Source organism: Clinocottus analis, unplaced genomic scaffold (genome assembly GCF_023055335.1).
Source record: "Clinocottus analis isolate CAN_PGR_092001 unplaced genomic scaffold, fCliAna1.0.p SCAF_4, whole genome shotgun sequence".
NCBI classification, from domain to species: Eukaryota; Metazoa; Chordata; class Actinopteri; order Perciformes; family Cottidae; genus Clinocottus; species Clinocottus analis.
The window spans coordinates 23,361,032-23,387,047 of record NW_027176153.1 but is presented as its reverse complement, the minus strand read 5'-3'; the positions used below and the strand labels follow the sequence as shown (position 1 = coordinate 23,387,047).

The window sequence follows — 26,016 nt, the reverse complement described above, 5'->3', positions numbered from 1 at the left end:
CTGACTGTAGTTCAATGATATGATGGAGCGAGCACGTCGGGGACACAAGATGAAGAAGCCAGAAGCCATTCAGCTCTGTCTTCATCACCCCCCCCCCCCTCTTTGTTTCTTAAACACACACACACACACACACACTCTCTCTCATCAGTCCAAGCTTCTTCTTCTTCTTAGCTGATGTGTGTTGAATTCCCCACTTACAGCATCCCCTGAATGCAGCCCCTCTCTCTCTAAAGGTATAGCTGAATATGTGTGTGCGTGTGTGTGTGTGTGTGTGTGTCACAGCCCCTCCGCAATCATCATTATCGTGATGGCGGCCCCTGCAAAGTGCACTTAAAGTAATTTACATCACTCCAAAAAGCTGGGACAGGACAAATAATTGCCTGGTGACAAGGTAATTCAGCGGAGGTTTATACGGGAAGGGCCGGCTCGAGCTTTATGTTCTTTGCCGTCTGCGTGCCTTCACACTGAGATCGTTTACCACAACATTAGCCTTTGTGCTTTGCTGTTAATCGCATGAGTTTTTTGGTAGGTGTGGTCGGGTGATGGAGCCATATTCGTTAGTACGGATTCAAATCCACGGCGCGTTAAAAGGTGGCGATGCTTTAAACCGTTATGGTGAAAGCAGCTGTGAGGTGGGAACAGCTGTTTAGTGTGCAAGTGCCTTCCTGGAGTGTGTGTGTGAGTGTGTGTGGGTTCGATTTTTTTAAAGGAACATGCACAAACACTTGCGTGGACCGCTGTACCGCACGGCGGAGGGAGGAAAAAGGTCAGCGCTGCAGCTCACGTCAGATCAGCCATCTGTTCTCTGGACACAGTGGACCGTCCTGCCGCCCGTCCTCTGGTCCTCATCCCCTCCTTTTCCCTCTGTCCTGACCCTGCAGCCAGTGTGTGGCGGGACCCCTGTCACTCTGGCTGAGCTGCCGCAGAGAGGAAAATAAGTTGACGGAAAGAGTAGTGGGCCTCCTCAGGTGATGCGTGCATTATAAACAAGAAGCAAAGGCCAGAAATGTAATTTAGGAAAAGGAAAAGATGCAAATCTGTCTGAGAGAAACACGTTTTGTGACCTTGCAGCTCCTTCTACTGCAAACAAAGCATCTATTGCATGTTGCCAAACACAATGACATGCCTCTACATGTAAATATAATAGCGCTGTAGTGTCTGGGTTGTATGTTTCTTCAATAGGTCACCTTTCTCTCTATAATAGCAGCTGATAAAACCATGTCAGGGAACATATGGATCAGGAAAACTCATCATGCATGAGGAGTAGTTGATGTATCAGCGTTGCAGTTGCTCAATTCATTATGTAATAGTGTCAAATCCTTTATGACTGCTTGCATGTTAGTTGATAGAAACAGGTACTTATTTATGCGGAAGTTCATGGTTTTTAATTGAAACACGACGAATGGCGGAGCAAAGTTAAAAATCCAACAATCCCCGTGGGTCTGCAGCGGTGTGACTGCACAGATGTGCAACATCACCAAGAGTAGGAAGAAGTATCTGGATGCTAATTACTTTCATTATTGTCATCAGCGGTTAAAAGATTTGAACGCAAACTTTGGGGAAGGTTTGCGGCCGGACCGAGTGTCAAACCCGCGAGTATCAAACCTTCACCGTGACTTCAATTACCTCCGTTCCATTGTGTCCCTCGTCTATTTGGCTTTGTTGCAAAAGCACGGCGGGGAAAGCTGCTAACACAAACACATGTTATTAGTCGCAGTGGCAGCAGTAATAAGTATCTGTCGATTACTGCTGGAGAAAAGCAGCTGCACCCTTCTGCTGAAGAGCTGCCGTCTTCCCACTCGCCACAAAATTGCATTTCTTGCCAGCCGCGGTGTCGTCTACAGCTGCGATGCTGCCGCTTCCTCCTGCCCTCTTCTCCCCGAAACCATTGTTGGTTTTATTGAAATGATCTCTCCCCCCCCCCACCCGCCCTTTTTTCCCATGTTGGTGTGCACACCTCCCTCAGCTAGCATCCCAGGTACGCCGCTCATCTCCTCTCCGCTCACTGCGGTGTCTCACATTTAGACTCTCGCCCCTCTGGAAGAAGCTGTAGAGATGGTTAGCTCGCCGCACATAAACACCTCTCGCTTTGATCCCCCAGCCCTACCCCTCCTTCTACAGCTGCCATCCACAATATCCATCCTCTTCTCCTGCAACCATTGTGCCCCCCCCCCCTCCCTCTCTCCTCCCTCCATCGTGCCTTTATGTCTCATTGAAGTGCAGCGTTCTAAGGTGGCTAATTAGGAACACAGAAAGACATTAGCTTGGTTTTAGCGATGATGAGGAGGAGAGAATGCCGAAGGAGGCGGTGAGCTGGTCAGGAGTGGCGTCTCTGCCCCCCCTCCCTCCTCTGTCTTTCTCCTCGCTTTCTTCTTCGTCTGATTCGGTGTGGTGTGAGCCTCTAAAGTCCTTTAATTACCAGCAGCTGCTAGGCATCCGCTGAATGCACAAAGAATGAGAAGGGGGGGGGGGGGGGGGAGAAAAAGAGAGAGAGAGAGGGATAAGAATGAGAGAGAGGGTGTTTGATGCCGCACACTCATCGGCCCACAAGACCGAGCAGCATTTTTGATTGCAGCTCAAAGGGGGAGCTCATCATCTCCAGCGCTCTTCAGTCAAAATCCTGTGAACGGGTCGTTCAGTCTCCGTCTGACCACGATCCAAAAACATGGAGCTGTGGCGATTTCTCTCTGTTGCCCCCCCCCCCCTCCATCTTTCCCTCCCTCCCTCTCCTCATCCTGCTTCTCATCCCGGTTAGATTAGCTGTCTAAGCGTGCTCCAAAAGAGGCTTTTCCATCTCAAAAAATGTCCCACGTCGCTCCGTCGTTGTACCTCCGCTCGCTCACACATTCTCGGAGAAGATGAGAGATTTTTTTTGCTCAGATTTGTCAGGATTAGTAGTCTTGATGTCTGTCCAGAGGGGCTGAGATGAGGATCGAGTGCCAAGGTCAGCCGTCGACCAGCACGGCGTGTTTCAATATCACGATTAAGAATTACATCTTGACTCGAGAAGTAGACGCAGTAGTATTTACAGGACGTGGATGACAGCTCAGGGCTGCAGGTGTAGTCGGATCCTGCAGAGAATGAGTCAGCGTTTAAGCGTTTAAGCAGAATAACACGTGATTTAAGAGAAAGAAGCTAAGACTTTAAGACATGGTTGTGTATGTTGTAAAGTGATGCTCTCCTGCGTTGTGTCAACTTAAAATCATACACCTGTTAGCAGCCCTACTTTTCTAAGTGCAACATTTTCCCATGAGCAAAAACTGAGGTATCACTGGCAAGAAATCCACACCTGCGAGGCGAGGAGGTTAGCAACATGCACTAATAGGACATAAATGCATAAAGAGAGAGAGAGAGAGGAGCTCAATGCATCATAGGAAGTCTTGCAGCATCTGAGGCCGATAGCGAGCCTGAGCCAGCGCTAACTATGACGTGATATGAACAAGCGACGTCTGAAGCGTCCTCTTCCATCTTGACAGGGCGTCTGCCTCCCAGGCTGAAACTGCCACGGTTCCTCGACACGACGCGTTCGTCACTATTGCGACAAATTACGTCAAACGCCGACCTGTAAAAATCTCCTCTCTGATTCGGCAGCGGCGACAACGATTAAGCGCGGCGATGAAAATGGCCGCTTCGGCCCGCCGTTGGACGTCAGGCCGCGCGTGAGTCTAACGGCCGAGACTCATCAGCGTTAGCCACCGTTAGCAGTCGGGGAGAGAGAAAGAGAGAGGGAGAGAAGCCGCATCCATCTTCCCAATTGTGCCTAATGAGATATCGATCGCGGACGTGCGGGTCCATCAATATTTCCGTAGATTCCTCGGCACATCGAGCGACTACGCGTTGGCACCAGTATGTGCAGAAGTGGGCAGGCTGCATATAATACGGTTAATGATCCTAAAAAACACTCCGGCGTGTTTGTACCTTTGCTCGCTCGCTCATTTTCTCTTGGAGATGCTTCCATCGCCGCGCTGCTCTTTCTCCCTGCTCAGCCCACGCAAAGGAAAAAGCTGTACAGCTGCTGCAGAGCAGAGCAGCGAGCAGTAGTCTCTCTTCCTCCCTTCATCTTGCCTCTCTTTTCCTTTACCCTCTACCCAATACCTTGAACAGGGCCTGGCTTCATTTGCATGGACCTGTACGTGTGCTTGACTCAGATCTTCCTCAGTCTTCTTGAGATCTATGGGAAGGATGAAGTGAACGGGCTGAGGCCGTGCGGCGCTCTGTGTCCTGTTGGGCTCTGCCGTCCTGCCGTGACGTTAACGGTCGCCTTGAGAGACCGACCATGAGTTGCTCGACTGAACTGTGCTCGACTTTGGGTTTCAAACTGCGCCCTCATGTATAAAACCCGAGCACACGTGGCAATGTGGAGTTTAAGCATCTGTGTGGTGGTTTGAAAGTGAAATATTTTGCATTATTCCTCCTTCACGTCCCTCCTGTGGTATGCATTTAAATGAATGTGCTCACACCTTAGGGATGCAACAGTTAGTCCGAATCACTCAGAATGAGGACACAACTCTAAATGAAGTGTGTGTGTGTGTGTGTGTGTGTGTGTGTGTGTGTGTGTGTGTGTGTGTGTGTAGACATCACTGCTCACATAAGCATTCCTCTCTTCATGTTTTGGGGAGTCAGAGGCTTCATACGTGTTCATGTTAACACGTGTTTCTGTTGAAACGTGTGCACCAGAGGTTCCACTTCACAATATCAAATCACGCCATCAAATATTCAATATGCATCCAGTTCTTCTTCACTGTACCTTCATCATGCATCACCTTTACTTCTACTTCCACAACCCCATCTGTTCTCCGCTGTCATCCTCCTTTTCTCCGTGGCGTTCGGGGTCTGGCTCTGGCAAAAGGGAAGGACGGTGATTTTAAAATGGCTCCCCCCTCTGTTCTCTCTCTCTTTTTTTTTTAAACACGGTACTCACGACGAGAGCTGCAATCAGACAGTCCTCCACACTTCCATTGAAGTCCTTAGATGTGGCGAGGGAAGGAGGAGGAGGGATAGAAGAATGTGTGTGAGTGAGTGTGTGTGTAAATGTATGAAAGATTTATTGAGAGGGACTGCATTATTTTATGGTTATTATGTATGTGTCTGTTCACGTTTATGTGGATGCATGTTTGAGTGTGTGTATAATTAGTCTGTGGTGATTGAGTCTGTTTGTAGTCATGTGAATGGATGTGTGTGTGTGTGTGTGTGTGTGTTCATCAGTCCGGTTGTTCGTCAAAAGCTTAAAAGCTGCAGAGACGAACCGACCCTGAGGTTTGGCCTCTGCTCACCTCTCTGGTCCGTTGTGTAAAATGTTATTTTGCACTCTGCAAATTACTCTGCACATTAGAGAAAGTTTAGTGCAAACGTGTGTCGAGGCGTTTTGTTTCCACCAGTGCAGCCCACACAACACGCACCGGAGACAACAAAACACAGTATTTATCTTCATCTTTTCTCACTTGCACCTTCCATGTCTGCATGGCATGTGACTGCCTTCGTGCTTCGTCCCCTGCAGACGAGCCGTAGATGCCAGAGACGAGTAATAATAGCAGTGCGAGCGGCGAGCTCCTCCAGCACCGCGGACAGGGCTCAACACTCGAGGCTTCCAGCAGCCGCCGGAGGGCAAACAGCTCCTTATTACAGGAGACGGACCCAAAGAACGCCGTGCGTGTGTTCTGCCAATCTGTGCACATATTTATATATATATATATACATGGAATTGTGTGTGCAAGAGTTTCTGTTTGTCTCTGCAATTTGCGCAGCACCTTTTTAAACACCTTATTCCTCCTGCGAGAGCCCCTCCCTCAGGAATGTGAGTGATGGACACAAAGCATCGGCGAAGCTACTGAGTGACAGGCCAGGGCCCGATTGGAGGATAAGGGAGGGGGGAGGAGGGAAGGGAGGGGAGGATACAGGAGAGGAGGTCAGGAGGGGGAATATGAGGGAGGCAGGATTCTAGTCAACACTCAGTGGCATGCACTTCAGCTAATGAGAGAGGCAAGGGGTCAGTTTCTAACTACACAGAGATAATGGCCGTCTCCTGAAACCATGGCAACAGCAGCCATCCTGCCCCCCCCCCCCCCCCCGCTCCAACCCTCACGCCCCCCCCACCCCCGCTGCCAAATTCCCCTCGCCGCGCTCTCATCTTACTTTACCCCTCCGACTCCGAAATGATTTTTTTTTTTTTTTAAATCACAGTGAGAAAATTCAATGCCGGGCTTTTTGTCAGTTAATGACCACCCAGCAGGTTTTTTTTTTTTTTTGCATCTTTACCGTTGCAGCTTTCGGAGACATGCATAAAACATGGAGCCGCAGTCCACACCTGGAAACACACGATGTGTTATTTTGCCGCCGCCGTCGTTGTGAAGGTAGAAGAAGCGCCGCATCGCGGACACCTCGCCGGAGAAAGGCGAGCTAATTTCAACTCGTGAAGGAGTGAGGAGGATGAAGGAGAGGCTGAGAGAAAGAGATGAGGCAAATACAGCTTGACAAAATGTGTAAAAGGAAGAGGGACGACAATTAATATCAGCAGTAAAAATGTAGAAATGGAGTTTCCAAAGTGGGGAAAAGGGGAAACCAGTTCATGATTCGTAAAAATAAATGTAAAGAAAAATCTAGCCAGAGTGAGGAGATTCACACCACTACACTAATTCTACACTTTCCTGCTTTCTAGAATCCCTCGAGAGGACAGTGCACATGTGTGTGTGTGTGTGTGTATATGTGTGTGTGTGTGAGCCTAAGTGTGCTTGTGCCCGTTCATGTGAGTCTGCTGGCTGTGGCGAGAACTTCTGACAACATAATTACAGACAGAAGCCGTGGATGAAGATGCAGCTCAGAGTCAGTATGTGTGAGAGCATGTGGTTAAGAAGCATGATATGGGCTCTGACACACACACACACACACACACACACACACACACACACACACACACACACACAGGGTCAGCAGCCGGGGGAGAATGGACGGGGGTTTAGCGGAGGCAGCATCAGCACCACGGACAGCGACCGACCCGTCGGAGTCCAATTAGAGCCGACCAGACGGCCAGTTCACCGGACTGGTTCTGTGTGAGGAGCCCGGTGGTGTGACGGGATGGAGGGAACACACAGTTTGAATAAGAGCAAGGAGGACTTTTAATGAGGGGTGTTGGTACTTCATGTTCTGTCTGGCCATTAGGATTTCCTAGCGTGCAATTTGCACCAGTTGCATCACCGCAAGTTGTCCAGAGTTGAAGGATATCATTCGGCCGCGTGGCGCTTATTGCCGGAGCTTCGTGGTTGGTGATGTTGTCGGTGTGTTAAATTGCCCGCTGGAGGCAGAGGCTGCACCGCCGGTGTTGATGTGGGGTTTGTGCGACTGCATCGCTTCCTGGAGGCCATGATGGCGCGACTGTGTTATACAACTTTTAGGAGCTAGACCTTTCAGGGAAGCCAGCTGCTCGGTGTCATGAAACACACATTTTGACAACGGTAATCTCTTTTTCAGTGAAACGGGTTCATATTACGGCACAACATAACTCAGCCAGAATGTCAAATGTACAAGCTTTTATCAACACAAAAGATGTCTGAAGCGTCCAGTGTTGTGTAGCATCATGCTTGTTTTTCTAATGTTTACCTCTAGTGTTTTTGACATTTTGAATCCCCATCTTTCCATCCCTCTTTGCCTGTCACAACAATGGCAAATGGTCTTTTTCAACCTCAACTTAAACTGTCACATTGCTGCTCTTATTGTCACATGAGTATTTACCATTTCTTTACTTTGTATTGTTGCTGTTTTCTTTTCTATTACGACTTAGCCGGCGCTGAAGTGTATTCATTCATGAGGTTACTAATGTTAAGTTTTTTGTAACACTCTAATTTAACAGATTTCTCTCCTTCTTCTCAGGGCTGCACTTCATCTGGTAGCGTCTTGTTTGTATTCTGCATCTTCCTGCTAAACAGAAACAAGTCTCAGTAACACCATACTTCCTTGTCCATCCCTCTGCTCGCCGCTCAGCTGCTCTCAGAGGAACCGGTGCGAGCGAGCCGATGAGCCTTACCGCTTCGCCGCCTCCCTCAACCAGTGTGTGAAGGCCACCGTGTATCCGGACAGCATCGCGGTGTCAGAGCCCAGCGTACCTGTAAGTTCACACACGCACCATCCCTCCATACGGTCTGCAACGCAAACACCTGCAATCTCAACCCTCTGCACTTATAAACAAGCATTAACATATGCATCTCCCACGTACGGAGGCAGAACATTTTAAAACGATCCCATAAAGCAGTTTGCAGAGTTTTGATTGCGGTTGATGCATAAACATGAGACGAGAAGGTTCATAAGAGCTCCACGTGGGCGTTTCACTGTGCATATGCTCACTTGGTACAAAGCAGTCCATGTGTGTGCCAAGACATGTTTGCGTGGGTGTGTGTGTAGGTGTTAAAGTTGTCCGAGTGCATCGGAGTGCAGCGCAGTATCTCCACATGGACTGAGCCAAAACAGGCAGAGAGAGCATCAGTGAAAAGGCTCTGCCTGCACAAGTTGTGCACAACAATGGATGTCTTAAAATACACAGGCTCTTAAAGGGTCATTTCATCTGAAACACAAAAGATACCTCATTTTTCCACCATATTTAGTTTTTTAACCATATTTTATGAGGTGAAATTGCTCACAACAAGATCCCAGATGTAATATTTTTGCAGTTTGGTCCGACAAAACAAGTGCAACGAAGCTCTATGGAGACATCGAGCTCGATCTCTTCAACTTGCACATTGGACATTGCACATTTGATCGTCGGCACAGGCACATTGTCTTGTGTTTTGGTTAAGATGGCGGTCGTAAGAGGCTGTTACAAGAACCCCACATATGGTGAAGTGGTAAGTGATGAGGTGGGTGTATTTCTAGATAGATGGGATTATGGGTTTACTCTCCTCTGAATCCCACCAGCGTGTTGTCGATGTGTATACCCGATTAACCTCAAATAACCTCTAATTCATACCTCGAATCATCTGTGAAAGTTTCCTCCCAGAATCCCCTTTGAGGCGCTCTCCCAACAAGCCTTCAGTGGTGGAATAGTTTCACCCAGAAAACCTTTCTGGGATTCAATCCAGAATGTTTTTCCCCTTAAAAAAAAAGGTTTGAACAACAACCCAGTGTTATTAAAACATCTTCTATATTCCGAGGGTTTCGGGTACGTCGTGAGGCTCTTAAAGGGCCACGGCTAATGTGGTGAAGCCCAACGTACACAAAGCAAAGTTCACAGTCACAGTTTTGTGTCCAGGTCTTTTAACGCAGGTACTTTCAACAATCCTTGAAGAACTCTTTCTTACAAAAATGGGTTCTTTGGATGAAAATCTGACCATTTCTCTGGAAAAAAAATACAAAAACTACAATTCTTTGTGAGTAAATCCTCAGTCCTTTAGGAAGAAACCTCCTTTCAGTGTGCAGCCCTCAGTAAACTCGACCCCATGGTCCCGTTTACAACAGCAGTTTATCAGAAAACATGTTGTTTCCATGTCCGCTGCACACACCAGCAACCGGGTCATCTCCACCAGAGCGTCCACACAAAACACTCACAAACTCACACGGTTCACAAATCCCTCAGGGGCCGACAACTCCATGACCACACGGAGACAGAAACGCAGCGAAAAACAATCAAATTAGCTTTATTATTAACAAAAAACTCAAACGCAGAGGCTGAACTCTCTGAGACGAGTTCACTTCCTGTCGCGGTCTCGCTGCCGCTGTGTGCGTTGAGTGTTTATCTGTATGTGTGTGTGTCTTGACAAAACGATGAGCGCTAATTAATGTGAGAGGGAATTCTACGTTGCACAAAAAGACATTGATTGCCGCGATTTGCCGTAATCAAGGATCTCTCTCTCTCTCTCTCTCTCTCTCGCTCGCTCGCTCTCACACACCTCACAGCAAAGTAACACAAACACGGTGGAAATGAAAACAGGGGGGGGAAGACAAGTGGTTAGCATCCGTCCTCTGGATGGGTACCAGGCTAAGCTACAGCTAACGAGGGAGGCAGCGTGTAGTCAGCGTCTCTTGAAGAGACCTGCAGTTAAGCTGCTCGGCTGCCTCGCCCGTCCCAGCAGCCCCGCGGCGTTTAGCGAGAGGCAGATAAAACAAAGAGAAACTTCAAACGGCGCGGCCCAAAAATAACAGCTAATGGAACAAGGCTGTGAAATGCCATGATGATAATTATCCAGGCTGCCTCTCTCTTGGCTAAGACTCACACACACACACACACACACGCACGCACACACACGCCCTGCGCGCAGAATATATTTATTTATAGGCCCGAGCAGCTGAACGCTGCAGCCCCGGTGTCACCGCTCTCCAGAGGATGACTTCAAACGCTGATGTGTGTGTGTGTGTGTGTGTGTGTGTGTGTGTGTTTGCACATGTACTGGCCATTGTGTGCCAGTGTGTGTTTGTGTGGAGGGAGGCGTTGCTTGTGTTTCATGTATCTTTGTGTCCTTGTGAACTTCAGAGCGAAAGAAAATAAAAATAAAAGTGACTTCTGTCGCTTCCCTTTCTTCAGTTCGGTATTGATCGCTCACTGAATCACATGTCTGGTTGAAATACTAGTATTTTTTTGGCCAATCACATCACGTTAATGTTGCCGTGTCATTGGCCCCGCCCCCTTTGTGCAGCTGCTGGTGAAGGTGAGCCACGTGCCGGACCTTTCGGCCGGCATCACTTGCTCCTTCGGCAACCTGACGGAGGTGGAGGGGCAGGTCAACGGCAACCAGATCCTGTGTGTGTCCCCGAGTGCGAAGGACGTCCCCATCATCCCCCCCGACCAAGGTAGAGACCACACACACACACACACACACACACACACACGACCATCAAGTGAATGGAAACTGATGAGTAGTTCCCATAATAAATGCTGGTGACACTTTCTTTGATGCCCATGTCTAAAATACTTCATGAACACGAGTACAATGTGATATAATCTGCTTCCAGAACTGCATAATTATAGTTATAACGTCTAATACATATTTTTTTTTAAATGCCTTGACTATAATTATAGATCCATAATGACTTCCAAGTCTCAGATATAATTATGCATGCATTATAAAACTTGCTGTAATGTATATTATGGGAATTATAATACACTATGATTCCGGCCATAATGAAATTATACCATGATACAATTATTTATATTGTGTTATGGTTATTTTGATAATGCATTGTGGATTTGTAAAGACGCTTAAAACTATGATTACACAGTGCCGTTTGAAGGTTTTAACTTAATATAAGTATGTTTATAATCCATCTTACACATGGGTTAAAGAATATAAACCCTAAATATTTGACTCTGGTCGGATCAAGCGGTTCCATGTGAACCTCAACACGTCTGAACTCAACCTCCCATGAGTCCTCTCTTCCTGCTCCTCATGCTCCTGCGCCCGCTCCCTGAAACACCTTTTATCGACTCAGCCCTGGTAGTTTGAGGGAAGGCGGCCGCCTCCGTAACGAGCTCCCACGGATCCAGGATCAGTCTCCTGGCCGTGAAAGTGTGCTGCACACCGGGCCGGGCCGCATTAGAGCCGGCGGCGGCGTGCGCGGCGGCGTGCGCGGCGGCGGCGGGGGTTCAGGCCGAGATCCTTCGGCCTGTGGCTGAGCTGCAGCTTCACCACATTACCACATTAATTGGCGGCGGTCTAACGAGCCGGTTTAGCCGAGGGGACGACGGGGAAGTTGATGCGCTGGATTAGCGTCGTAGCATAGCTAACGCACGGGGAGCTGGTCTGCTGTTAGCTGATATAGACTCACACAACAAAACGTACAACGCGTTGTGATTCATTGCAATCAGCTCCTTTCACAAAAGTGAATTATTCATAGTGGAGGAGATCGTACCTAAACAATGCCTATAGACAATGTTTGGATCCAGGAATAAATGTATGCTAATCACCTCTAATATAGTATTCATAAAAAAATATCATGACCTTTTCCCGCATTCCTCTCCGCATATTTCCCATAAATACACCGCCGAGGCTCTCGGGGTTTCCATTTATTTGCAAACATATATATCATTATACCGCTAACACCTGTTATTTGACAATAAATACCTGTTGTTTGCCAGCCGGGATGGCTGCAGGGCGACGAAGCCAAACACCCTGAATAATATATCATGTGGTGTATTATGTGCCGAGTGCAGGGGAAATCACTGTGTGTTTTTTGGGGGTGTGGTAATCCTCCTCCCTGTGAGTAAATGACATCCCTGTTTGCTCAGAGCTCCCACGGGGAGCGATGCATCAGGTACTAATATGAATGTTCTCCCCGAGGTAAATGTCAGCCAATCCCCCCCCTTGGTAAGCCCTTCCTCCATCCATCCATCCACCTTCCCTCCTCTTCCGTCACCTTTTTCACTCCACAACTATTCCCTTGAGGCCACTTCCTCCTGACCTCCACACTGTCCTCCTCCATCTCCTGTCCCCGAGCAAGCTTCATATCTGTCGCACATCAGCATCGATCGTGCAGTGGCAATAGGGGGAAAAGGAGACGGAGATATTGAGATAAGATGTTGGAGGTGGAGAAATTAAAACAGGAGGAAAAAGGGCTGAAAGGAGAGGTTAGGAAACAACTTTGAGGATAGCAGACTGAGTTCACATGAAAGAAAAAAATAGCTGGCACTTTTCTTCACAAAGGAAAAAATAAAATCCTCGAGGAGGGTTTTTGTGTGTGGACAAGAAGTCTGTACCACTTTGTTTGCCTGATCCTTTGAGACACATTTGAAATGCTAGAAGTCGGCCGTGAGCCGAGCCCGCCCGCGAACACCGACTCAAGTGAAACAGAGCCGGATTCCCAACAGGTGCTGTGGAGAGAGAGCGGGGCATGGAGGGTCATTCAAGCCTCCTACACACTCACTGTCATCTGACACACACACACACACACACACACACATGATTGTGGGGAAAGATAAGAGGCTGTTTTTTTGTTTTTTTTCACAGCGAACAGGAGCTCAGCCATAACTCTGTCCTGCAAAAAGCAGGAAAACTACATTTGATCAGATAAAAAGCCTCTTTACATCACTTGCAAATGCAATAGCAGTCATACCATAAAATAAGTGCTACTGTTCTAGATATGTATCTTGTAACTGATTGGCATGAGATTCAATAATGTCCACCCATCCATTATCCTCGGCTTATCTGGGTCTGGGTTGCAGGAAGGCAGTGGGTCTTAAAAAAGGAATAAAAAAGAGAATTCATCCACATATACAAACACAAAGTATGAGCGTGTTAAATGTGTGAACAAAGTTGTTTTTCTCTTAACTCGCTGGCACTGTTTACCTTTTTAAAATATGTATATCTTCGCGATAATACATCGCAAAAATATGGTTCGACGTGAAGCAGAAAGAGGAGACTGTTATCTCATTGTTTAGATATAGATATAGATGTAGCTGAGGTTGTTCTGCAGTTTTCTGATGTAAAACATGTGCATGTATCTTATATGAAAGTGCCTTAAAAGGTGAATTTTAGGAAACGATGTCAAATCGAGAAAAAGGACTAAAAACGACCTTCCAATAATTCAGGAACTTTCATAAAAAACCTAGAAAGGAAGTGAAGTTCATCTGCAACGCACCCAAAGCTCATGATCATCGATGAGGGTTTGAACGTACAGGCGGACGAGTAAATTAAGAGTTTTTGCCTGGTCTCCAACGCCCGGATACACAATGTGTGATTATGTACAGCGCGCAATGCGAGTTCATCTTTTGCCTCCTCTCTTTCAGACTGGTCGGGCGTCGAGCTGAGGCTGAACTCTAAGGAGACGGGTCAGATGCTCATCAGCACAGAGGTCAAGTTTTACAACTGCAGCGTCCACCAGCTGTGAGTATCTCTTTCTCTTCCTCCTTTCATTTATATAAAAATACATAACAATGCCCCAGACCTGCCGGCCCAAAAACAACCGTTGGATCAATGCTCTGGGAATTAGTTACAATTTGTCCTCAACCTAAAAATATCCCCGTGTAAAGACTAATGCAATCTGATAGCTGACTGCTCCCTCAGCGCGGTCGCAGGAAGTTTCTTCACGGTTGCACTAATGAAGCCTTCTTCTTCTCAGAAATGCTGCTGCGCTACACAACACAGCGTTTGCTCCTCTAACAGGTGATCAGGAGGGATTTCACGCCCAATTTTCATGCGATGGCAGTCCCGCCACGTCCGAGTCATGTTGAATTCAGGTTCCTGGATTGGATCTCAGCGCCTTTTTGCTGCAGTCGCTCGCTTTGTTCCTGTTTGTGCTGGACGTAAAGATCTTAAAGACTCAGGATATCACAGGAGGAGCATCGTCATATTACCTTTTTACTCTCCCCGCAACAGAGAAATGTTGCAGCCGCCGTCTCCTTTGTTATTCTGCGTCTCTCTATCTCTCTTTCTCTCTCGCTGCCCTACAACGTCCTATGTCCATCTGCTGTCTGAGGAGCACAGGAAGCCATTGCTGGCGCTCAGATCATCGCCGTTAATGGCCGACGACAAACACACACGCGTACTCAAACACACCAAGAAAGATGCGGACACTTGAAAGAGGCTATACGCTATGATGTCACGTCTCTCTCTCTCTCTCTCTCTCTCTTTCTCCCTCTTTCACACATACTGTACAGACTCTCTCTCTCTGTGCCAGAAGGTGAATCAGCCCCATTCTTGTGAATTAATGCGCTCGCCAGAGAGATCCCTCCCATGCTTTTTGCATCGATGAATATTTGAACAATAAAGCGAGTACGCATTACTCGAGCGTATTTCAGAGAAGAGAGAGAGAGAGAGAGAGAGAGAGAGAGAGGAAGAGGGGGAGAGCCGAGTGTGATTAAAATACGCTCCTGCGAACAACTGTGAATACGCGGCGGTAGTAAATTCAAAATCAATTGAAAGCCTTTGCCGTGGCGTCCTAGAGAGAGAGAGAGAGAGAGAGAGAAAGAGAGAGAGAGAGAGAGAGAGAGAGAGAGAGAGAGAGAGAGAGAATCATGTCCTGTAGACTCAGGCTGGTCCACGCTTTGTATTTCCTCATCTCTCCATCCTTTCATCCAGAGCGTAGGTAGCGCACAGGGTCGCTAACGCTAGCTGGGACGTCCCCTATATGAGCTACATTGGTCTGGTACTGAATAAAAAACACATTTTTAACAGAATACGTATTACAAACATGCATATTATAGATAAATATATCATTATACAGCGTAAAAAAGTGTCTCCAGTTCAGTGTGACGATGGTAGAATCTGTTTGTTCGTCTTATGGATCTGATTATTTCTTCCACTGCCGCTTGCAGTACATAACGTACCGCTACACACACTTACATATGGTAAATGCACAAACACTCACACAGAAGCACGCACCCCTAACAGCTGGTAATAACAGCGAGGCTCCAACAATGCAGGGCTAATGGTAATTGCAGGATCAAGCAGCGCCGATGTCTTATTTGTCCTCATTACTCAGTGTTCCTCATCTCTCTTTCTCCGTGTGATTCAGGCCCACGAGGGCTAACATGCAGCCCAACATTCACACAAAACCACACGCAGTATTAATATCGTGCTGTAGAAAATGTGTGCAGGGGGCAGGATTTGTCCCAGCAGCCACAGTTTTAGGTGCTGTGCCAACCACAAGGGCACAACAACAGCAGGTTGCCCACTTGGGATCTGAACTCATTTCCTCAGTGGTACTTACCTCCTTAACCAAACTGATGTTGCCTGATTCCCTTCTTCCTGTGTGTGTGTGTGTGTGTGTCCATGCAGGTGTCTGTCTTGTGTGACCAGTGCCTTCCGCTGTCACTGGTGCAAGTACCGCAACTTGTGCACCCATGACCCCTCCAGCTGTTCTTTCCAGGAGGGACGAGTCAACGCCTCTGAGGTTGGTGCGCACACACGTATGCACAAACGCACACGCATGCATATACGCACAATTCTCTCTCTATCCCTCTCTCTGCACCATCCCCCGCCTGCATCCTGCTCCGTGTCAGCCTTCGGGCATATCCTCAGAATTAAAAAAAGCCATCTAAGCTCTTCTATTTCCGAATTGGCATTCCTCATTCAGAGCTCTTGTTCTTTGGAGAGGCAATTAACAATCTATTATCTCTTGGAGCTATTGAGCTCAGCGCGTCTTAACAATGACACAGGATCACTCGGACCCAGTCGGTGGTGTGCCGTAGATACCAAGTACTTGAAGTATCTCTGTGTGTAAAATAAAAAAATAATCATGATCAAGAAAAAAAAAATGTGACAAAAAAAAGAATCAGAATTATGACACACACAAAAAGCATGACCAAAAAAAAAAGTATGACAAAAAAAATAAAAAATTATACACACAAAAAAAGTATGACAAAATAAAATTATGACAAAAAAAAAGTATGACAAAAAAAATGAATTATGACACGCACACAAAAGGGTATGACCAAAAAAAAAAAAGAAAAAATGACAACAAAGAAATTTTTAAAAAAAAATTAAAATTAAAAAAAAACAAAAAGTATGAGCACAAAAAAAGTAGGACAAAAAAATCTGAATTATAGACACAAAAAAAGTATGACAAAAAATGATGACAAAAAAAATATGACCGAAAAAAAAAAGTTGTTCAAAAAAAAAATCTGAATTATGACACGCACACACAAAAAGGTATGACCAAAAAAAAAAAAAGTATGACAAAAAAAATCTGAATTATACACACACAAAAAAAGTATGACAAAAAAAATTATGACAAAAAAAAATATGACCGAAAAAAAAAAGTTTGACAAAAAAAAAACTGAATTATGACACGCACACACAAAAAGGTATGACCAAAAAAAAAAAAGTATGACAAAAAAAATCTGAATTACACACACAAAAAAATATGATAAAAAAAATTATGACAAAAAAAAATATGACCGAAAAAAAAAAAGTATGACAAAAAAAATCTGAATTATACACACACAAAAAAGTATGACAAAAAAAATTATGACAAAAAAAAATATGACCGAAAAAAAAAAGTTTGACAAAAAAAAAAACTGAATTATGACACGCACACACAAAAAGGTATGACCAAAAAAAAAAAAAGTATGACAAAAAAAAAAATCATGACCAAAAAATGTCTGCACATACAGTCCTTATGTATTTGCTGTCATATGTGTTTTACTTTCAAATCGTGCACCTGTGCTTCAGAGCGCATGTTTGAATCGCTCTATTTGGTGGTAGATGGCCAGTGGGCATCACTGCTGCACATTTCCTTCTTCATGAATAACAGCCTCCCTCTCGACTCTAATCTATAGGAGCTAATAGAATATAGCAAAAGTGCTGTTATGGGATCAATATTTCATTTCATATCCATGATCTAAGCGTAATCAAGATGTATGAATATGAAGAACTAAAAGGCCGTCGAGGCCAAAGGTTCCGCGTGTGACGCCGCCGTAATAGTTTTCCAATGTTGCTTTCACATCGCACTGCAAACCGAGTTGACCTCGGAGCTCGCCGCCTCGCGCCGTAAACCACCGAGCGCTAATTTAATCATCCTCTTCACCAATTTAGCCATTACGAAATTCCACTCCTGGTAATGGGTTGTTCAATGCTGAGACATCAGCGCAGAGCTCTCCAAGGTCACATGACTCACTTTTAAATTCCAACTCAAGATGTGTTTCCATTAGAGCCGCACTCACCGAGCTTCAGTCTGACCTTAACGCCATGACGAGGGAGTTTTCCTTCTCTGCTTTCTTTACGCAACGATTACTAAACAGTTTGTGTTTCCTTTTTGTGCTTATTTGCATGAATCATAATTATGACACGCACAAAAATATGACCAAAAAAAAGTATGACAAATAAAAAAAATTATGACCAAAAAAAAATCATGAAAAAAAGTCTACAAAAAATATATAATTGTGACACAAAAAATCATAATTATGACACAGACAAAAAAGTATGACCAAAAAAATGTGACCAAAAAAAGTATGACAAAAAAAGTTATGACACAAAAAAATATGACAAAAAAAAAAAATATGCCCAAAAAAAAAGTATGACAAAAAAGACAAAAAATATGATTGAAAAAAAAGTATGACAAAAAAGAATTGACACACACAAAAAAGTATGACCAAAAAAAATAATTACGACCCCCAAAAATATATGGAAAAAAAAATATGACCCCCCGACAAAAAAATGAGGGTTTGATCGTACAGGCGGCAAAAAAAAAAAAATTATGACACACAAAAAAAAAAAGTATGACCCAAAAAAAATATGACAAAAAAAGTTATGACCCGAAAAAAATATGACCCAAAAAAAAGTATGACAAAAAAAGTGACAAAAAATATGACTGAAAAAAAAGTATGACAAAAAAAAATTTGACACACAAAAAAGTATGACCAAAAAAAATAATTATAACCCCCCAAAAAAATATATGAAAAAAAATGTGCCCCCCCCCAAAAAAAAAATATGACCAAAAAAAAAGTATGACACAAAAAAATATGACCAAAAAAAAAAGTATGACAAAAAAAAAATTATGACCCCAAAAAAAAGTATGACTAAAAAAAAAAAAAAAAGACCAAAAAAGTCATGTGCGGCTCCACCGCGGTCCAGTCCACCGCTCGCCGGCGCTGACGCCCGCTCGCTCTCCTGCTCCGTCTCCTGCAGGACTGCCCCCAGCTGGTGCGCTCCGAGGAGATCCTGATCCCGGCCGGCGAGGTGAAGCCCATCACCCTGAAGGCCAGGAACCTGCCGCAGCCCCAGTCGGGCCAGCGGGGCTACGAGTGTGTGCTCACCATCCAGGGGGTCAGCCACCGCGTCACCGCGCTGCGCTTCAACAGCTCCAGCGTGCAGTGCCAGAACAGCTCGGTGAGTTCTGGATGACGCGATCCCGGTTGCGTCCAGATCGGTCGTGCATTCGTTGCATGGTTTTCTATTTGTGTGTGTGTGTGTGTGTGTGTGCACATTGTACATGAGCGAGGAACACACTGCGGATGTTAATGCCGTCGATCGTCCCGCTCGCTGTTGAAAACGAGTGCCGGCGGCTGCCATGTTACGTCTTCCTGCAATACATTCCCAGAGGAACTACAACACACACATTAGCAACTACAGACGTACACACTCTCTCTCTCTCTACACACACACTCTACACACCCTCTGCACAACGAAAGCAGAGGCTGGAATTAAGGGCACGGGAGGCAGTTGAGGACAACGTCTCCCACGGCCGGGAGGGGAAGCTCCAGCTTCTCGCTCAGCCGTCCGGTTCCTCACTTTTGTCGGCTCTCTGATGATGAAATGTCGAGGTAACATCGGGAAGGACGTAGCGCCGCATCCACAAAGGCTCATGGGAATTCAAATTCCTCCTCGATGTTTCCTGTCTCTGTTCCAGTACATCTACGACGGAATGAAAATCAGTGAGCTGCCGGTGGATTTCTCGGTGGTATGGAACGGCAACTTCATCATTGACAACCCGGAGAGCATCCAAGGTAAGAACAAAGGACCTAAGCTGTATCTGCATTAACGTTTTGTCTTGTCTAAGCAACATTTTAGATATAAATATCTCTTTAGGTAATCACCTGGTGTCTATTAAAATATGCATCATTGGAGATAAAGAAAAAAAGAACAAAGACGTAACCTGTGGGAATGTTTCGCTCGCAGCAGACAGACTATGTATGTTTTCTTCAAACAAAGGAATTCTTTCATAAGATGTGTGTGTGTGTGTGTGTGTGTGTGTATCCGCCTCCCGTATCCCACAGTGCACCTGTACAAGTGTGCGGCGCAGCGAGACAGCTGCGGCACGTGTCTGAAGGCGGAGAGGAAGTTCCAGTGCGGCTGGTGCAGCGGCGAGGGGAGGTGCACCCTGCGGCATCACTGCCCCGCCCTCAACCCTTACACCACCCGCTGGCTCAACCTGTCCAGCAAGAACGTCAAGTGCACCAACCCACGCATCGCTGAGGTCAGTACCCATAATCCTCTGCCTGTCTGCCCACGCGCATCCGGCGACAATCAATGTGCAATAATCGGCCGCTCTGCTCTCGGTCTTCATGGATCACGAGGCCGGAAGGGGGGTAGGAGGAGGGGGGCGGGACTTCACATTAATGACCTTAAAGCCTACAAAAGGGACAGTTTTCCTTCTCCGTGCAACTGATTACTAAACAGTTTGTGTTTCCTTTTCGTGGTTATTTGCATAAATCATAATTATGACACACACAAAAGTATGGCCAAAAAAAAAAGTATGAAAATTTTTGGAAAAAAATGTCTGACACAAAAAAGAAATCACGAAAAAAAAGTCGAGTCACAAAAAAAAAATCATAATTGTGACACAAAAAAAAAAAATGAAAAAAACATCAAGTCACAAAAAAAAAACATAATTATGACACACAAAAAAAATATGACCAAAAAACATCATGAAAAAAAAAGTCTACCAAAAAAAAAAATCATAATTGTGACACACAAAAAAAAAAATGAAAAAAACGTCAAGTCACAAAAAAAAAACATAATTATGACACACAAAAAAAAGTATGACCAAAAAAAAATCATGAAAAAAAAGTCTACCAAAAAAAAAAACATAATTGTGACACACACAAAAAATCATAAATATGACACACACGAAAGAAGCATAAAAAAAGACAAAAAAATAACATAATTATGACAACAAAAAAAGTATACTTTGTCGTGTTGCTATTTAACGCGACAAAGTATTTGTTTTCAAACTGTTGTTTTTGTCTGGACAAATACAGTTGTGCGTCACAGGTTGAGCTGCACTGTCTGAACCGAGGCAACACATCCTCTCATTACATTCCCACTGTTTTCTTTCACTATTAAAGCCCATGAAATATAATATTAGCATCATCACAAGCTCGATAAGACATCTGTTCCACCGTGAGACTTGCTCACCATCTTCACTATCGCTAACTTCTGTAAACTCGGATTATTCTTCGCCGCCGGTAGGACTGTCGGCAATGAAGCGTCTGACTTGCTTGGACAGGTATTAAAGGAGAAGCGGCCGCAGCGCCGCTCTGCTGTGTTTTCCTGTGTTTCGACCCAGGAGGAAGGAGATCCAGCCTGGAAGAAGCTCCCCAGGGTGCCGGCCCACCTGAAGCCTGCAGATGTGTCAGCGTTCGGTTACTTTGTGTCTCGTCTTTTCAATCCCTTTCTCGATTTCACAGCATTCGTTTGTTTGTTATTTAAAAAAAAAGAAGAAGCGCACGCTCCTCCGTGTTCACTGCAATGTGTATGGCCAAAGTAAAAACCACAATTATGTCTCATACATTGTGAGATCACGGTTAGTTATTGAGATTATTCATTGATTTTATGGCACTTTCACGTTTAAATGAACAGAGCGCTGCTTTCGCTGCATTCCTGCTAATGTTAAAACTATTTGCATCAAAATAAGGTTCTTCTTCACCTGAACCCTTTTTCTTACCCATCTGCTTCCTGTCACAATGAGTAATGTGCAACGTATTACTCCTCTTCGCTGGACTGCAGCCGCAGCATGCAGGAATATTTTTCACGGGCTGCACGCCGCCGTCGGGCGAAAAAGTGAAGCCGAAACATCTCCATCGCCCTCTAGTGGCGTGCCGTTCGCTACGGAAAACGCTTCCGTTGATATGACTTTCTACAAGCGAAGCACGCACTCAAATCGTCAATATGGCAGTCGATCGCGTTCAATTAAATGTAGGAAGCCAAACATTGTGACTCGTGATTCATACTTGTGATTAAAATGCAGCCCGAGTGCACACCTGTATGGCTGTGTGTGTTACGCTCTCAGGTGCACATTCATGTGGGAGAGTTCGTCTCACCTTCAGGATTTATCCAAGTGCAAGGGCCTTGACACACACACACACACACACACACACACACACACACAGACACACACGCACACACAGATATATTCAGTTGTATTGGCCTGTCTCTTTGACATCTGCCTTGTATGCACAGATGCCTGCTCGTAGATTTTATTAGCTTTTGTCTCCTCACAAGGTTATTTCATCCCTTTGAAAGTAACTTTGGCACCAAGGTAAAAAAAAAAAGAAGCGTATAAAACAACCACACAAACAAAAGAAGACAAAAAAACACTTTGTAGCTTGATAACAGTTATAGTGTCTCTTTAATATCTTACTATAGTCATGAAGACACCGAGGAGATGTGTGTGTGTGTGATTCTCCTTTTCTTCTGGTTGGATGTTTTCTCCACCTGGTCATGACCTGGAAGTGCTTATTTGTTCCCCCACGAGGAGGCATTTGCTCCCTCGTGCCACATTCCCATCCCGCCTGGTGGGTTTTGCTGTCACAGAGGGAGTCGGGCCGGGAGGACATACTATTTAATTAGGCTTGGTAACGCACCAGTGCATTGTGGTTAACCCACCAGACCCCCCCCTTCTACCTCCGCATTGATTCATTTGGCCTCTCGCTCCTCCGCCGCACACTCCGGACTAACTCCAGCCAATTAAAAAAAGTGAAGTTAACAACTTGGCTAATTGATTTGCTATACTGTATGCAGATTAAGACAGAAAAAAAGACGTTTTAAACTCTGCCTCTCCTTCCTGTTTCTTTCTTTCTTTCCTCTCCTGCAGCAGCTCTCACGCATCCTGTCAAAACACATTATTGTTTGTCATACGTATAGCCATCCAGAGCGACACGTAGCTCTTTCTCCTCAGTGTTTCCATTAGTGTTATGATCACAATATATGATTACCGCTTCATCTGTCACTTTACGAGCATAAAATGTACAGATATACAGCAAAAGCTTTGCATTTTACCACCGCGAGGAGAGAGCAATTGAAATAACTTGCAGCTGCTTTGTCCCATCACATATTAAGGCGCAAAGCTGAAGTATAAAATGAGCAACACAACAAAAAGTACACCTAAACATGATAGTGTACCTTGCATTATTCGATCCATCTGTTGTCCAGTGGTGCATCGATTATTACTTTGGGCCAGATATATATTATAAGAGCTTTACAGCATCTCAAATGTACACAGAGAGCATCAGGTTCATGTTTGTCAGAATCACAGTGAGGGCTTACTCGTGGTCAACAGTCAGAAATCCATCATACATCGAAGGCAACGCACCATTTGTCCACCTACGGCCGCTGCAAGGCGTTTTATTTTCCGAGCCGGAGATCTCATTGCCGAAGCTGCTTCCAACTACATACATGGCGCGTAAGCCAAAAGATCGATGCAAGAAGTTTAATGTTGCAGGGGCGAGATGTCGAAAGGGAAACAGAGCAATACCTGTGATTTACACCGAAATACAGTCAAACAATTCCTGACTCCTGACGATGTGTAACCAGAGTGTGAGGACAAAGGACAGAGCAGAGGAACTGAACCAAGGAAAGGTGGGAAGACTGGAGGGAAGCGTCGGCGCTCCTGTGGGCCGTCTAAACTCCCGTCTGTTTACAACTGTGGGTGCCAAAAACCAACTCTGCATTAATTCAGACGCTTCACACACACACACACACACATATTCCTCCTGTTTTCGCCGGCTGTGAAGTCGGCATTCATTTGTTGCCGCGCCCTACACCCCTCCTTCGTCTTCGTCAGTGATTACAGTTTCTTTAAGAAGCAGACGTCTCCCCGGTGAGCTGAATGCATTAATAAATTTGCTTTTTGATTGTATGCACCAAAGCTCCCCCTCCTCTCCCCATCACGAGCTGATTTGTATACATACTCGCACATTAGTGTATGTGCCTACCACCAGATAGGCCCTTTTGAATAATTAATGTTTCTATTAAGTGCCATGGTGCCTCCCACCACGGGCCATTAATATTGAAGAGATGTAAGCCCCCTGCTAACAGCGGAGGGAACGACATCAAATGAAGCCGGGAGCCGGACGGGCATATGAAAGGCACATCTTCTCAATGGGCTCTGGCCGTGGCTTCTGTGTGAGTTTACAGTACGGCGAAGAGGCTTCCCCGCCTCGGTGACGGCGGATATAAACATCTAGCTGTTGCCTTAGGATACGAGCAGGAAAAAGCAGGATTCCCACACGGTTGCACGTAAGCTTATTGTTGATATTTTGCGCACCGCAGGGAGGGTGGGCCTGTCAGTCAGTATCATCACACAGCTGAACCCTCGTCTGCTGTAACCCTGAGAGAGAGAGTGTGTGTGTGTGTGTGTGTGTGTGTGTGTGTGCTACCCCTCATTAAACCAGCCAACGCGAGGAAGAACATGCTGCCGACACACATCTGCACCTTGCAATAAGTTGAAACACACAGCACAAGTACACACACTGAGGAAAAGCTCCCGCGTCCACACACACACACACACACACACACACATACAGACCTCATTGTGTGTGTGTTTTCTCCTCTATACACACACTTTAAAAAATAAAAAACCCTCCCGTTCATCACGCCCAGTATCTCTCGGCTGTCTACGAGACATTTAAGACCCCATAAAAGTATTTAGGGTGTAGTTTGTTAGGGAACAAGTGATCGGTGGGGTTTTTAATCAAGCCCATTAAATGCTACTCACAATTAAATGTGACGCGCTCGAATTAGTGTGAGCAGAGTCCAAAAGACAAAGAGATCAGCTGCGAGCTCTTAAATGCCATCCGGTGCGGTTTCATTTCAGAAGCAACATGTTTAGCTTCGAGGGTCCTTTTTGCAGTAAATGTGTGTATGAAGCAGATCCTTAAAACGTCTTAAAAAGCATGAAATTCATTGATTGGGACTCAAATGCATCCTTTAAAAGTAAAATAAAAGGCTTGGACATCTTTTTTTCTTACATCGCAATTTAAAATCTGAACATGTGACCTCACCAGATCAGGATAGAGTGACGAACACGATGTGCAGAGTGCAAAGTCAATGAAAATCGGTCATTCATCTAAGATTTTATGACGGGCCTGAGAGGCAACGAGGATCAGAGTATTGCGAGCAGACCGTGTTTCAAACTTGGCACGATGGGAGTCGAGCCGGTGAGAAACATGAAACTGCCAAATCATCCCGCCGTCATGTTCATTTTCCCCCGTTCTGTCTCGCTAACGATATCTCTGATACCAGCAACAGATGTCGGGACAACAAATGGGGCGTGTGCCCTAAAATTGGCCCAAACTCTGAGTGATTGCTGCTGCTTTTTTTTCTTTGATTTTGTTTTTTTTTTGTCTAAACAGTCTCAAAAAACCTCTTAAATCAGACTTTCCTTCAATCGTAGAAACCCGTTAAAGGTTGTAAATCCAGAATTCACTGCACAAAAATGCTGGAATTGTATATTTCCACAGCAGAAGGGGGGTGATTAAACATTATTAGCTGTGAATTGTGTCCGAGTGCCATTCAGCCTGGTCAGCTGCTGCAGTCACAGCGACACGCTGAGGCTTGCAGAGCCCTGAAGGCATCAGCATTGCTCTGCTGTGTGTATTGAGTTTAGCCTCGGCTGCATCAGCACAACTTTCCTCACCATTACTTCAGCTGAATAAGTCAACACTTCACGTTGACGGCCATTTCTCTGCCTCTCATAGTTCCCCTTTAGCTCAAACTAGCAGATTATCTTTTCAAAGGAAGCCGTGGTATTTTGTCTCTCTCTCTGCTACATTTAGGTCATCTCGTATTCCTTAAGTCTTTCTGCGGTCGTCGCCAAATCTCAAGGAAGCAGCGGCGGCGGCGGCGGTGAAGCGGCCGGTACTTGCGATGCCCCTGAGCTGCAGAAGAAGAAGATCACGCTACAGAAAGCACGCGAGTGGGAGCGAGGGATGTGCGACGTGCCGGCTGCCTGGGCTGTTTGTTGGAAATTACCCTCTATTGACAGTGTGACAATGCCAGGCGGGCAGCAGCACTGCTTCTTTAAAAGGATTACACAGAGAGCGTGGCATGGCAGCGCTGGGTGGGAATGGGGAGCGAGCGGGAAGGAAGGGCGGGGAGGGTGTGCGATGGATGATGCATGGCCAATGAGGCTTCATCTTCCCGCTTCCCTCTGGAAGTCTGGATGTTAAGACAAACAAGCACGCCGGCGCTTTAGAGGAGGAGGAGGAGGAGGAGGAAGTGTCACCCGGCCTGGAGGGGAGACGAGGAAGAGTCAGACAGACAGAACGCAGAAAGAATGAAAAGAGATGCAAAGAAGCCGCTGTTGAAATACAGAGACGCAAAAAAAAAAGCCCGAGAACTGGAGCGAGTTCCCTCTGGTCTGCAAAGGTCATCGGGATCT

General features: G+C 45.7%; 1 protein-coding gene across 1 annotated transcript in view; it reads left to right on the top strand.

The window, feature by feature from the left end:
• The window catches only part of plxna2 (plexin A2), a 184,646-nt gene that overhangs the window by 98,734 nt on the left and 59,896 nt on the right, over positions 1-26,016 (top strand). The window contains exons 7-13 of the mRNA XM_068597285.1: positions 7,975-8,098; positions 10,617-10,770; positions 13,703-13,799; positions 15,693-15,807; positions 18,543-18,743; positions 19,264-19,360; positions 19,631-19,830. Of these exons, the coding sequence (XP_068453386.1) occupies positions 7,975-8,098; positions 10,617-10,770; positions 13,703-13,799; positions 15,693-15,807; positions 18,543-18,743; positions 19,264-19,360; positions 19,631-19,830 (988 nt within the window). The remainder of the gene's footprint in view (positions 1-7,974; positions 8,099-10,616; positions 10,771-13,702; positions 13,800-15,692; positions 15,808-18,542; positions 18,744-19,263; positions 19,361-19,630; positions 19,831-26,016) is intronic.